Source organism: Phoca vitulina, unplaced genomic scaffold (genome assembly GCF_004348235.1).
Source record: "Phoca vitulina isolate PV1807 unplaced genomic scaffold, GSC_HSeal_1.0 scaffold25, whole genome shotgun sequence".
Classification (NCBI taxonomy): domain Eukaryota; kingdom Metazoa; phylum Chordata; class Mammalia; order Carnivora; family Phocidae; genus Phoca; species Phoca vitulina.
In genome coordinates this window covers 29,141,402-29,155,638 of record NW_022589728.1, presented here as the reverse complement: position 1 = coordinate 29,155,638, position 14,237 = coordinate 29,141,402, and the positions used below count along the sequence as shown (strand labels likewise).

The 14,237-nt window shown below is 43.2% G+C and overlaps 1 protein-coding gene across 4 annotated transcripts in view; it reads left to right on the top strand.

The window, feature by feature from the left end:
* TPD52 (tumor protein D52) overlaps positions 1 to 14,237 on the top strand; it is a 106,289-nt gene continuing 92,052 nt past the window's right edge. Inside the window, exon 1 of one of the 4 annotated variants that reach the window (XM_032421919.1) lies at positions 1 to 253. Coding sequence is in view for 1 of the 4 variants with exons in the window: in XM_032421917.1 (XP_032277808.1) it covers positions 235 to 253 (19 nt within the window). In the remaining 3 variants the exon portion in view is untranslated. The remainder of the gene's footprint in view (positions 254 to 14,237) is intronic. The other 3 variants (XM_032421918.1, XM_032421916.1, XM_032421917.1) reach the window with 3 other exon arrangements.

The window sequence follows — 14,237 nt, the reverse complement described above, 5'->3', positions numbered from 1 at the left end:
ACAGGTCGGCCGGGTCAGGTGGTTGGGTGACGCCCCGGGAAAGCGCTCCCCGCCGAGGGCGGGCGGCGCCGCCGCGCCCGACGCCTCCGGGGGAGGGGACTTCGCGGGAGTCGCGGGCGGAGGCGAGGAGGAGCGCGGCGCGGTGCGGAGCGGCGGGAGTGCGTGCGTGCGATCCGAGCGGGACGGGCTGCAGGCGGCGGAGGCGCAGAGGACGCGAGGCGGCGGGCGGGAGACATGGACCGCGGCGAGCAAGGTGAGGGCGCCGGGAGCGCCGGCGCGGCGTCTCCGGGGTGGGCGCGGGCGCGGGGTCGGGCGCGGCGCCGGGCTGCACGCGGCCCGGCGCCCGAACAGGTGCACCGCGTCCCCGGCCGGCGCCCCAGCGGGAGGCGAGCCTTCCTCAAGTTGCATCTTCCGGATCGGGTTCTGGCATCCTGGTGGGGCCGAGCCGCAGGGAGCGGCTCTGGCGGGCGGAGCGGGCTGATGGGGCCGCGTGTGCGCGCGCGCGCGCGACTGTGTGTGTGTGTGTGTGTGTGTGTGTGTGTGTGTAAGAGAGAGAGAGAAAGAGGAGAGAGAGAGAGAGACGTGCAGACAGAGAGACCGAGAGACAGAGGGAAAGAGACAGAGAAGGGGGTGGGGAGGGAGAGAAGGAAAGAAGGTTCTGGGTGGCGGCGGAGGGGCTGGCAGCAGGCTCGCGGAGCTGGGGCTGTGGACCGTGATGCGCTTTGGGTAGAAGGCAGCGCGAAGGGAACACTGTACAGCCAGCTCCTGTAACTGGTGGAAACTGAGGAACTGACGACAGTGGGTCGTTTCGCCACTCAGGATGGGAACATGACTACGCCCCCACCCTCCCTTCCAATATTAAGACTTTCTGCCCTCTTCTAGTTAACGTGGTTAGGATTTTTGGTGGCGTCTGATCCTATGGCGATGGTTTTGGGCGTATATATGTAACATGAGAGGTGTCCCTAAATTATGTTCTGGTGTCTGTGGGTTTATTTTGGGGGAAGGGAGCTTTTCATAGTAAGGGTCGTCTTTTACTCATCAAGATGAAACCCCATAGTCTCATTACTACTGCTTTGGATGCATTTGTTTCTGAAAACAGTATCTCAAGTCAGATTGTCTCCACTAGAATTATTATTTTTTTAAGATTTTATTTATTTATTTGACAGAGAGAGACACAGCGAGAGAGGGAACACAAGCAGGGGGAGTGGGAGAGGGAGAAGCAGGCTTCCCGCAGCCCTATGCGGGGCTCAATCCCAGGACCCTGGGATCACGACCTGAGCCGAAGGCAGACGCTTAACGACTGAGCCACCCAGGCGCCCCTGGAATTATTAAGAGAGATGTAAACAGGAGGGCATGGCTTAAATATTTAAATATTCAATATTTAAATATTGCTTCATCTTTGTGATAATAACCCAGTAACTGTAATACAGTTGCGTGGCACGCTTTTTATTTTTTTTTTTTAAAGATTTTATTTATTTGAGGGGGGGCACGCTCATGATGGGGGGGTGGGGAGCGGCAGAGGGAGAGGGAGAAGCAGACTCCCTCTGAGCAGGGAGACCTATGCTGGGCTGGACTCGGGGCTCCATCCCAGTACCCTGGGATCATGACCTGATCTGAAGGCAGACCCTTAATCGACTGAGCCACCCCGGTGCCCCGCGTGGTCGCTTTTTAAAAGATACATAAGTGGTTAAAAAAAAAGTTAACAATATTAAGGTAAATTTTAGGAAGTGGGGATAGGAATTGCTTATATTTTGAATTCAAACACAACAGTTTTAATTTTTGCTTACTACTCTTTGCATTTGCCTTTATGCGTACTTTTTATGTAAATGAAACCATATTCCATATATATTATTTTGTATTTTACTTTTGATAAGTTGTAGGGATCTTTGGAACCTTCCAGCCCTTCCTTTCTCCCCACCCCTCAAATTGATCCACACTTAACATATAAGTGCTTATACTGTAAACATTATATACAATATGTAATTAGATTGTAATGTATATATGTACAATAAGTAATATATTTCTATATTATATGCCCCCATGTTGTTTAGACTTTAAGCTTATTGAGGTTAGAAGCATGTACTTCATCTTTGTCCACGGTTGGGTAACATGGTGATTTGAACATGGTAGATATTTAAATGTTTGAGTCAGAAAGCTCATCTCAGATCTTAAATGTATTTTTAGGAGAAGGCCTAGGAGCCACCATGTAAGCCAGTATTATTCTGTCTTTTAATGAGTGTGTCCGGGGTGTCAAACATGTAAACATGCATATTTGTATCTGCCTTACATTGTCATATTTAACATAATGGTGTTTTTAGAGTAGCTGTGTTTGGTACTTGTCAAACTAGATTAAATAGCTGTTTGACTAGGTGAATGGAGTGACTAATTTTATTAGATTTGGTATTCTAGTTTGGCTGGTGAGAATCACAGTCATTAGTACCTCTGTGCTGATGGCACCTTGTGTGGTTTTTCTAGGACTAGTTTTTCATGTATGTGGCTAAGACATTTTATAAGTTCTTTGGCTTACAAGAGGAGTCTTTCTGTTTCTAACTTTCAGATGTTTTCCTTGGTAGTCGTGTTCGTTCTTGTTTTTAATTGTTATTCCTCGAGGGCAAGGGAAGTCCATCCTCTTAAAGTGGGGAGTCTGGAGACTCAGCTCAGAATGAAAGATGAGTCACCTGCCTTGGGAAGGTCAGCTGGCTCACTCAGCTTTGCTGTGTTGCAGCCACGTGGCCTTTCCTTACACTTTTGGTTCCATCTGCGTATCTCTTTTGCATTTTCACCTTTATGTTCCCATGGCACAAAGAAGATGCTCAGAAATGTTTGTGGACTGCCAGAGATGGAAAGGAAAAGTGACCAAGAGCACCTTCCGGCTGTTGGAACCTCTGATGTCCTCCCTTGGTTCCCACTTACTCCTATTTTTTTCCCTCAGTATTTTTTTTTATTTAATTTTTTTTTTAAAGATTTTATTTATTTATTTGACAGAGAGAGACACAGTGAGAGAGGGAACACAAGCAGGGGGAGTGGGAGAGGGAGAAGCAGACCCCCGTGGAGCAGGGAGCCCGATGCAGGGCTGGATCCCAGGACCCTGGGACCATGACCTGAGCTGAAGGCAGACACTTAACGACTGAGCCACCCAGGCGCCCCTTCCCTCAGTATTTTAAAGGAGCAGAACTCTGTGCTTAGGCAGAGAAAGTTGTTAATAAGGTCTTGCTGGACTTGGAGGGTAAGTTTACATCTAAGGTCTTAGAACTAGCAGAGTGGATGGCTCAGTCTTCATTGAATCCATAGTGAGACTTCTGGCTTAAAGGAAGAGGAAGTTGGGATTGTAAAACTGCATGTTCACTACCAAACAATGTTGGCTGAAAGAAGGCTTATGAAACTCTGTGATTGTCTCTTGAATTGTGATTTTTGTAAAGCACTTAAAGCCACATAAGAACATTTTAGGATTTGTTTGACTTACTTTTTAGTATGCATGGAGTTGCATCTGTCTGTCCCCTAAGGAAAAAAAAAACCGTACAATTCTATATGTAAAATTAAATACTCTACCTCTTGTCTTAACTGCATTTCTTTATTGAAAATGTCTCCTTGTATCTTCCTTATATGAAGTCATCAAAATCTATCCTTTGCTACTTTTTTTATTTAACAGAGCTATAAAGTTTTAGAACAGTTTTCCTTGTGTTTTATATGATGTATTCTAATACTCTTCAGTATCTGGCTCAGATTCTTGTTTTCCCCACTTCTCCTGTACCCAGACTTTCTACACGATACTCTATTTATTTATTTATTTTTTTAAAGATTTATTTATTTATTTATTTATTTATTAGAGAGAGAGAGCATGAGAGGGGGGAAGGGCAGAGGGAGAAGCAGACTCCCCGCCAAGCAGGGAGCCCCATGTGGGACTCGACCCCGGGACTCCAGGATCATGACCTGAGCCAAAGGCAGTCGCTTAACCAACTGAGCCACCCAGGCGCCCCACGATACTCTGTTTATATTGAGAGCTCAGTCCACAGTAATTGATTTAAAACATACCTTAAAAAAATAAAAATAAAAATAAATAAATAAAAACATACCGTAAACTGTGTAGTACCTCTCAAGAGTTTTTACCCAGAAACCCAGCATAGCACATTGAATGTGTCTGGTGCTTCCTACTTTGAAAGTGTAGTGTGGCATGCTAACTAGAGCGTACATTGTGTAAAAAAACCTCCTGGCTGCCTATTATGGTGCTGAATCAATATTTATACTTGAGTAGTGTCTTATGTTAGTAGTAACCTGTAGTTTAACACCATATTGAAGTGGCAGTCCCCTTAACCGTTAGTGCATTTTATCTGTGTTTGAATACACACACACACACACACACACACACACACACCCCAAAACTTTTTTGTCAGGGACAGAGGGAAGGCTGCTGCAGCCAAAAATGCAGCCAAAAACCCGGGAGAGGAGAAGGCTGCAAGAAAAGTAACACAATGCTATGTCACTGTAATTTCAGCATTGTAATTATGCCTTCGAAATAATAGAACTGTGAGATGTCACTTTTTTAAAAGTAAAACAAAGGTAGAGATGAATGGATAACAGTATGGAGGGTCTGCTCACAGATCCCAGGGTTTGACCCACCCCAGTTGTGGGTTTCTTTGGTCAAGTCTTGCTTTCCATATGGTGCTAATGTCTTTGTTGTTGGAATTCACTTCCTGTATTTATTTTTATGCGGCAGCCTGCCTGGTCTCTAGGGCACAGGCTGAGTGGTAGGAGGGGTTGTGATCTTTTAGCAGGATCTCAAAGCAGAATAATCCATGCGTACAGTAAAAGCAAATATACTCTCAGTTTGAAACCAAAAAGAACAGCAAAATCCCCTGAATTTATGTGCTTCTAATCCTTTTATTGTAGGCTAAGATTATTTTATTTTCCTTTGGGGTCCATTATTTCTGTTTTAATTGTTGACTGTTAAAGCTCTCCCAAATTTTATTTGCATATGGTAGAGAAACCATAATCTTAGCAATGTATTTTTATTAGAAAAATAACCAAGGGATCAAATGATTTAATGTTTAGTTGAAGTTAAAAAAATGTTTAAATTAAAAATACTTTTTGTTAGCTGTGAATCGTTGTTCATTTTAGAAAAATCAGAAAATACAAAGAAAAAGAAAAAATCACCCATAATCCTACTCTGAAAAATTATTAGCATATAGGTTTATACCCATCCATATATGTATCTATCCTTTTAAACAAGTCACAAAATAATCTTTTATTGAATATTTCATATTATAACGCCTTTTTAAATTTTTTTAAAGTTTTTTTTTTTTATTTATTTAAATGATCTCTACACCCTACATGGGGCTCGAACTCATGACCCAGAGATCGAGTAGCATGCTCTTCCGACTGGCGCCAGGTGCCCCTTATAACTCCTTTTGAAAAACAAAACAAAACAAAAAGCCTCAATATATTTTAAAAATATACTTCTCCAATATCATTTTGACTACTGTGACCAGGTAGTTAATGCATATGATCAAAATTCAAATGGACTAAAAGATTGCAAAATGTAAATCTTCCTCCCATTCCTGTCTCCCCGGGGGGGGGGGGGGGGGGGGGGGACTATTTCCCTTGGATAGCAGTGCTACCCTTGTAGCAGTTTCTACTCTTTCCACCGAGAGAGATTCTATGCATGTAGGTATCCGTGCACTTATATTTGAATATATATGTGTGTGGATATATTATATAAACTGTAGCATACAAAGCCTTTAGCACCTGACTTCCTCCACTTAAATACAGTATATGAGATTATTCAACATAATGTTGTATAGAGCTGCTTCATTTTTAATGGCTGTTTGTAGGTGTACCATGTTATGTATCATAAAAGGTGATATTTGATTTGTTCCCTTTTTGATGGCCATTTAGGTTTCCCCTGATATGTTGCTTCTAAAACAAATCTGCAGCAAATACATTTGTATGCAAGTCATTTGATAAACGTACCAGTATGTCTGTAGGAAGGATTCTTAGAAGAATATGACTGTTCAGTTTGGATAGTGCGAAATCCTGCTTGGGAGATGTTCTGCCAGTTCTACTCCACCAGCGATGTGTGGGCATCTGCTTCCCTCCATAATTCGGCCTGGGTGTTGTCACACTTTTTCCTCTCTGCTTATCCTATACCAGGAAGAGGGGTTCCTAAGCATATGTTTTATTATATATATATTTTAATATGAAGGTGGTTTGGTAAGTTTAAGATTTATATTTCATTTTCTGTGAAATGTCAGATCATATACTTTGCCCAATTTCTGTTTTGTACTTTTTTCCCTCGATTTGCAGAATGTAGCCCTCTGTCCGTGATATGAATTGCTAATGTATTTTTTTCCTCATTTGTCTTCACTCTTTTGACTTGATAGTGATTTTTTTTCCAAGTAGAAATACTAATGGATGGCTGTTTTCATTTTTAGCTTCTAGCTTTTGAATCATTCCTAGAAATGCCATCCTCACTTTGAGTTTCTGTTTTTATGGTTTTATTTTTTACATTTAAATCTTTCATCCATCTGGAGTTTATTTTGATAAAAAGTGCGAGGTATGAATCTTACCCCCCCCCCCCCATTGGCTACTCAGTTGCCCAATACCAGTCACTGAATAATGGATTATTCCTCTACTGATTTGAAATACTGCTGTTGTCATATACTAAATTTCTGTTTTCTTTTCCATTGATCTATCTGTGCATTCCCAGCAACTAAACTAAGTTATTGTAGCTTAATAATATGTAAAAATACCTGGAAGGGCTTGTCTCCCCTGATTACTCTATTTTTCTTTCTTTCTTTCTTTTAAGTAGGTCCCATGCCCATCATGGAGCTTGAACTCATGACCCTGAGATCAAGAATCACATGCTCCACCAACTGAGCCAGCCAGGCGCCCCTCTATTTTTCTTTTTATTGTTAGATTTTTTTTCCTAGCTATTCTTGCCAGATTTCATTTCCAAAGGAATATTAGAATCAATTTGGATGAAAATTCAACAGAAATCCTGTTGGCATAGCTTTTCTCCCTCTCCTTCTCTACCTCCCTGTTCCCATCCCTATCCCCCATTTCTCTCCCTCCCTTTCTCTTTCTCTCTCTCCCTCCCTTTCTCTTTCTCTCTCTCCCTGCCTTTCTTTTTCTTTCTTTCTTTCTTTCTTTCTTTCTTTCTTTCTTTCTTTCTTTCTTTCCTTTTCTTTTCTTTTCTTTTCTTTTCTTTTCTTTTCTTTTCTTTCCTTTCTTCTTTCTTCCTTCCTTCCTTCCTTCCTTTCTGAGGGAGGGGTAGGAGGGGCAGATGGAGAGAGAGAGAGAGAATCTTAAGCAGGCTCCACACCCTGCAGGGAGCTGATGCAAGGATTGATCTCACAACCCTTAGATCGTGATCTGAGCTGAAACCAAGAGTTGGTTGCTCAACTGACTGAACCACCGAGGTGCTTCCCACCAACAGTTGTTTTAAAGGGAAAAGGGAAGGCATGAGGAGGGGAGCAAAAAATGGACAGGGGAGGTTGAAAGGGTTCTTATTTCTCTGCATCCTCAGCAACACTTGTTATTGTTTTTTTGTTTTCATTTTTATTTAATTAATTAATTACTTTTTTTTTTATAGTGGCTGTCCTAATGGGTGTGAGGTGATAGCTCATTGTGGTTTTGATTTGCATTTCCCTGATGATGAGTGATGTAGAGTATTTTTTTTTTTTTTAAGATTGTATTTATTTATTTGACAGAGAGGGACACAGCGAGAGAGGGAACACAAGCAGGGGGAGTGGGAGAGGGAGAAGCAGGCTTCCCACTGAGCAGGGAGCTGGACTTGGGACTCTGTCCCAAGACCCTGGAATCATGACCCGAGCTGAAGGCAGATGCTTAACGAGTGAGCCACCCAGGTGCCCCTAGAGTATGTTTTTATATGCTTGTTGGCCGTCTGTATGTCTTCTCTAGAGAAATGTCTGTTGAAGTCCTTTGCCCATTATGGATTGGATTATTTGTTTTTGTTATTGTTGTCAAGTTGTAGGAGTTCTTTATATGGTTTGCACATAATTTCTCTCATTCAGTAGGTTGCCTTTTCACTCTTGTAAGTTGTTTCCTTTGCTGCACAGACGTCATTGCCTTAACAAAAAAAATATTATGAACTTTGTGGGGGAAAATGCCATCTCTTTTCATTTAAAATTTCTCCATTTACTAGAGAGGCTATATATATTATTAGCCATTTTTCTTCCCCTCTTGAGATTGTTTTTACACTTGGGATCTTGGTGTGTCTTGGCCTTCTCATCATCCCCGCCTCATGCTCTTATTAAACCTTTGTGTTTTGTGGCAAATACTTATTTTTCCTGTTTTTATTTTCATTTTGGTTATATTGGACCTTCATAATGTTGTTTTTACTAACAAAATACAGTATTAAGAGCAAATATTTTCTAGGTGACATTTTTTTTGGAGTAATTTGCATGGCTCTGAGTAGCTTTCAGTTCTTCCTCCTCTGTGTCTTTAAGTCTTCTCTCTTAAGACACTTTTGTAATCAGTCAGTACTAAAAATAGTGGTTTTAGGCAGGACTGTTAATTTACATGCCTGGGCTTATAGGCCTGGTGTATTTCACGTTACAGCTATGCAAACATAAATGTCAGTTTAAAAAATTATATCAGGGGCGCCTGGGTGGCTCAGTCGTTAAGCGTCTCAGGTCATGATCCTGGGGTCCTGGGAATTGAGCCCCACATCAGGCTCCCTGCTCAGCAGGAAGCCTGCTTCTCCCTCAACCACTCCCTTCCCTGCTTGTGTTCCCTCTCTCGCTATGTCTCTCTGTCAAATAAATAAAAAAAAATTATATAAAACGTGACCTTGATAAAATTTTGGATTGGGAGTTTACTATTAGGATCAAACTTCAGGGGCGCCTGGGTGGCTCAGTCGTTAAGCGTCTGCCTTCGGCTCAGTTCATGATCCCAGGGTCCTGGGATCGAGCCCCGCATCGGGCTCCCTGCTCAGCAGGAAGCCTGCTTCTCCCTCTCCCACTCCCCCTGCTTGTGTTCCCTCTCTCGCTGTGTCTCTGTCAAATAAATAAAATCTTTAAAAAAAAAATATATAGGATCAAACTTCACCCATTGTATTCTGAGCATTGTTGGAAGCATTGTAGTGTGAAAAGGAACATATGGTGCAATCAACAGGGCTATAGGAATAAAGATAGTAGTTTATCCAACCCACTGGGACCTGTACTTGGCTAGAAATAAAGTGTCACTAGAACAGAAGAATGTTCTTAAATTTGTATTCCTAGCACTCAGTCAGTTGTGTACGTAGCAGGCGCTCCATAAATGTTTGTCGTATTGTACATAATTAATCGGAAAGATTTCTAGCATAGATAGTCAGATGGGATTAGATAGAATGGGTAAGAACTAGGGAAGGATAATGGTTTGGCAGGAAGACAAGAATATATGTTCCAAATGTGCTTATAGTTTTATGTAAAATCACTGAAAATCTGTAAAGAGAAGCCAAATTGGTACTTTACTTCTGAAGTATTATGTGGACTGTGTGTATACATGTACAGGTAGAGGAAGAGGCAGTGGGGATTACAGTTCTGTTCTCTAAAGTATGTTGGAGGTAGTGCTCGATAAGTACTTTCATAAGTGCATTTCCTATGTTGTTCTACCAAAGTTAGTGATTTGCTTTGACTGTATTCTGAGCTTAGGTGGCATGGATGGTCTCAATACACTTTAGAAGTTCTCTTTGGATACAGTTGAGAAGGGCAAGGGGTATGTTGACAGTGGTGGAAAGTACATGCTACTCGTTAACCGGAATGAGAATTCTGGGAAAAAAAAAATGCAGAAAAATGCAAACATCTTGGCCGTTGAGGCACTTAGCAGAAGGATGACCAGCCTGTTGTTTTGGTGTTGAGTGAGTATATCACTGTTGGTATATCACCTTATTAGAACTCAGAATGATGTTGGTGATGATGGTGATGCCACCACCTGGCTTTTGCAAAACTCTTATTAATTTTTCTACACGTTATTTCATTTGAGCCTTTAATGCTGCTGGGTGATAGGACTGGTATCATGTTCGTTATATACACGAGGAAACAGAAGCTGATTGATCACGACTTCCCCGTACAAAATGTGCCAGATGTGGTGAGTGGTACAAGAACTGCGTCCCACACCTCTTGTCTCTAAGACAAGCACCGGGAGCCCCAGGAAAATTGAAGCTACATTTGTTAACCAGTTTAAAGCCCTGGGGATACTTCATACTTCTTAAAAATGGTTTTTTTTTTCCAACTAATTAAAATTGGAATCTGAAGGGACACAGCTTCAGCCCTGCATTATAATTACCTAAGTTTTCCAGCTGGGGTTTTTACTGGGTCACTGTTAAGAAATACTCCTCCTACTCCTCCTGATACCAGCGACAGGGTTTGCTGAGTGTATTTTATGTGCCAGGTTATGTTCTAAATGCTTTTCATGTTTCATTTTTCTAATGCCTTCCCAAGAAACCCATGAGCAGTGCTCTTAATATCCGTGCTTTACATGTGAAGAAACAAGGTGTAAGGGGATAGAAGAAGAAATTCTCCAGGGGCACAGAGCTTTGATACAGACACATCTTGGACTTAAATTCGGGATATTTGGCTATAGAATACATGTCCTTACACAACGTACTATACTACCTAAAAGTTATGTGCAGTCTCCTTTTTTCTTTCAAAGGGGTGGTTCAAAAGAGCAGTGTGCTGTGGGAGCTGCCATGGGAGTGGGGCGCTAAAGGGTGTATCTCTGCCAGAATATGGCCGTGTGTCTGTCCTTGTGCCGAAGCACTGATTGTAAATGTTTAGGGCAAAGAGTGCTGGACTTGAAGTTATATCTGGGTTCAAAATTTGGCTTCATCATTTTCTGGTTATGAGACACTGGATAGGTCACTACATCTCCTGGAGGCTGATAATACTCCAGATATCTTAGAAAATTAAGTTAAAATCTGTGACCAGCTCAGGTGCTGAATAGTATTGATTCTGAAACTGAATATTAGATATTTCTGTAAAAGGCTCACTTAGTGGTTTCCAGTTCAAATTAAACATTTAATTTATTTGGGGGCAAACCTGATAGGATGCCTACCCTCAGGCTCACAGGCCAGACTGGAGGAACAGAGACTAGGTCACTGTAGTGAAATGGGTGTTGTAAGGGGTTGCATAACTGATGGCGGAGGAAGTGAGCAAGTCCGGTTGGGTCATCAGAAAAGATTCTCAAAGTACATAACCTTTGAACTTGGACTTGAAGGCTAAGCAGGATTCTTTGTAAGCAGGGAGAGAAAGAAGGATGAAGAAGGGAATTTACGGAGGAGAGTCAACATGTGCAAAGGTGCTGTGGCATGAAAGGGCAAAAAGGTGTTTGTGAATCCTCAGAATTCCCTGGATCCAGAGTCTCGGGTAGTCACCCAGGTGGGGGAGGGGCGGTGGTGTGAACAGTCTTGTGTGTCAGGATCAGGGATCAGGAATCAGGACTGTATTCTGTAGGCAATTAGTTGGTGGTTAGGTGTGCGGGAGTTCAGTTTTAGAATATTATTTTGGCAGTTGAATAGAAGGTACTAGCAAACCAGGTGAAGGGTGTCACTGTATTCCTAGCCAGTGTTAACCTTAAGAAATAAGACTGCCAGTTATTTTACCAGCAAAAGATGGGTTTATTTGGGAATAACAGAGAATTGCAATCCAGGACAGGCAAACTATGGCAAAACCCCAGGCAAGTCCACCAAACAAAGAAGAAGAATACTCTTGTAGAAGAAAGTGGGAATCTGGGAAGACTGTCATAAAGAAAAAGTCTATTGGAGTAAACTGGGAGTTCCTTTTTTTTAAGATTTTATTTATTTATTTTAGAGAGAGAGAGCATGCGCGGGAGCAGGGGGAGAAGCAGAGGGAGAGGGAGGGGAAAGAATCTCAAACAGACTCTGCCCTGAGCACAGAGTCCTGTACCGGGCTCCATCCCACCACCCTGAGATCGTGACCTGAGCTGAAGCCAAGAGTCCGATGCTCAACAGACTGAGCCACCTGTGTGCCCCTAAACTGGGAGTTCTAAGTTATAGTGGCTTTTCATTGGCTGAGCTGGGCCTGTCTCTCATTGGCTGGGCTGTTGGGGCAGGAGGAAGCCTTCCTTCTTACTGCTGGGATAGTAAAGTAGTATCTGTGTACAAGGTCCTGTCTCTTCCTGTTGGGTCTGCAATTAACTACGAGAGTGGTAGGGCAAGAGAGCTCCCCTTGCCCCAACCCTCCCAACTCCATTTTAGTGAGGTTTCCCTTTATTAATTTTCACACAGGAGGTGGGGTGCTGGATTCCTGAGAGACCACTGGGTTACAGTGTGTCAGATGTCAGGGGTGGGGGGGATCTGAGGGTAGAGTAGAGAAGGACTTTCAGATTGCATGGAAAAGGAACTGGGGTAGAAAATCTAGAAAGAAGAGCAGATGAGGGAGGGAGATAATGAATTTAGTTTGGGGTATGTCACATTGAGGTCTTTCCAGTTGTCCAGAGCTGTATAACAAATCATGTTAAAACCTAGTGGCTTAGGGGTGCCTGGGTGGCTCAGTCGGTTGAACGTTTGCTTTCGGCTCAGGTCATGAGCCCGGGGTCCTGGGATCAAGTCCCGCCTTGGGCTCCCTGCTCGGCGAGAGGCCTGCTTCTCCCTCTGCCGCCCCCCTGCCCCGCTTGTGTACTTGTGCTCTCTCTCACAAAAATAAATAAATAAAACCTTAAAAAAGGGGGCGCCTGGGTGGCTCAGTCGTTAAGCGTCTGCCTTTGGCTCAGGTCGTGATCCCAGGACCCTGGGATGGAGCCCCACATCGGGCTCCCTGCTCCGCAGGAAAGCCTGCTTCTCCCTCTCCTACTCCCCCTGCTTGTGTTCCCTCTCTCGCTATGTCTCTCTCTGTCAAATAAATAAAATCTTTAAAAAAAAAAAAAAACCTTAAAAAAAACCCAACCTAGTGGTTTAAAATAACAGCCTTTATTATGGTCATAGATCTGTCATTTGGGCAGGGCTTGGTGGGGACAGCTTGTCTCTGCTCAGCCTCAGCCAGGGCGGCTTGAAGTATGAGGCGGGGATCATCTGAAGACTTACTCACTCCCGTGAGGGGCAGTTGTACTGGGAAGACCCAAGCAGTGGGGGCTCCTCAACATCCGTCTCTATCTGCATGGTCTCCAGAAAAAAAAAACCCTGTTTGATCGTTATTTGCTTGCCTGCGTTGAGTATTGCTTTTCGCCGGAGGCTGTGCCGTAGACCCTGCCTTCTTACGTGTTGCCTAAGGGCTGCCTAGGTGTGACTCCTAAGAGAGGCAGGCAGAAGCTGTGTGGCTTTTTATGACTTAGCCTCGGGCATCACCTCCTCCTCATTCTGTTAGAAATGTGCCTTGAAGGCCAACCCATATTCAAGGAGAGGGAGGTGAGACTCCACTTTTGGTGGGAAGAGTGTCCGTGACTGTGTGCACGTGTTTTAAAACCACTACCCAGTTCTCCTGGGACGTTTATGTGGGTAGGTTCGGGAGTGAAATACAGATCTCTAAGAGAAGGAGCGGGGCAGGATATCGAGGTTTGGGAGACGTGATATTGGAAGCTATTAAGTTGCTGAGATGGCCCAGGAAAAAAATGTGGAGTAAAAGGAGAGCAGAACTTGGATGTTGAACATTTCAGGGCCGGGAGAGGAAGGTGCAAGTTAAGCCACAGGGAGTTCAACTTTCAAGGGCTGTGGAGAGGCCAAGGGGATTGGGTGGAAAGAGTAGATATTGGCCGGTGCTTGAGTACCCATGGTAGGTAATGCTGAGAGATTCAGGCTCCGTGGGTTGGGGTGGGGTGGGCTTTGCTTGCCTGTATTGAGTGTTGGTTTTTGTTTTTGAGTGCAGAGGGGGTGGGTGGTAGCTTGACCTTTGTGCGCATTTGTAGAAAGGGGGAAGAAACCAGAGGCGGGGGAGAGGAACTGGCTTAGCTGTTACTCTGTATATCACTGGTTTTAGTTAAGATGCTTTTAATGCAAAGTGTATTTTAATAGTCATATCCTAGAGTTTGACCTTCAAGGAGCTCAAGTCTGTGAGCAATAATTCACTTTAATGGTAACAGCCTTGCAGAGAAGAAGTACTTATTAAATATTTGCAAAATGAAAGTGTAGTATTACACATTCTTTGGGTGGTTTGAGAGCCAGAGAAGCAATTTTGCCTAGAGGTGACATTTGAGCCAAATCCTAGTGAAGCTGTGATGATGATGATGATGATGATGATGATGATTTTTTTTAAACTGGTGATTTCTCAGGGCAAACCTGAAGTTGT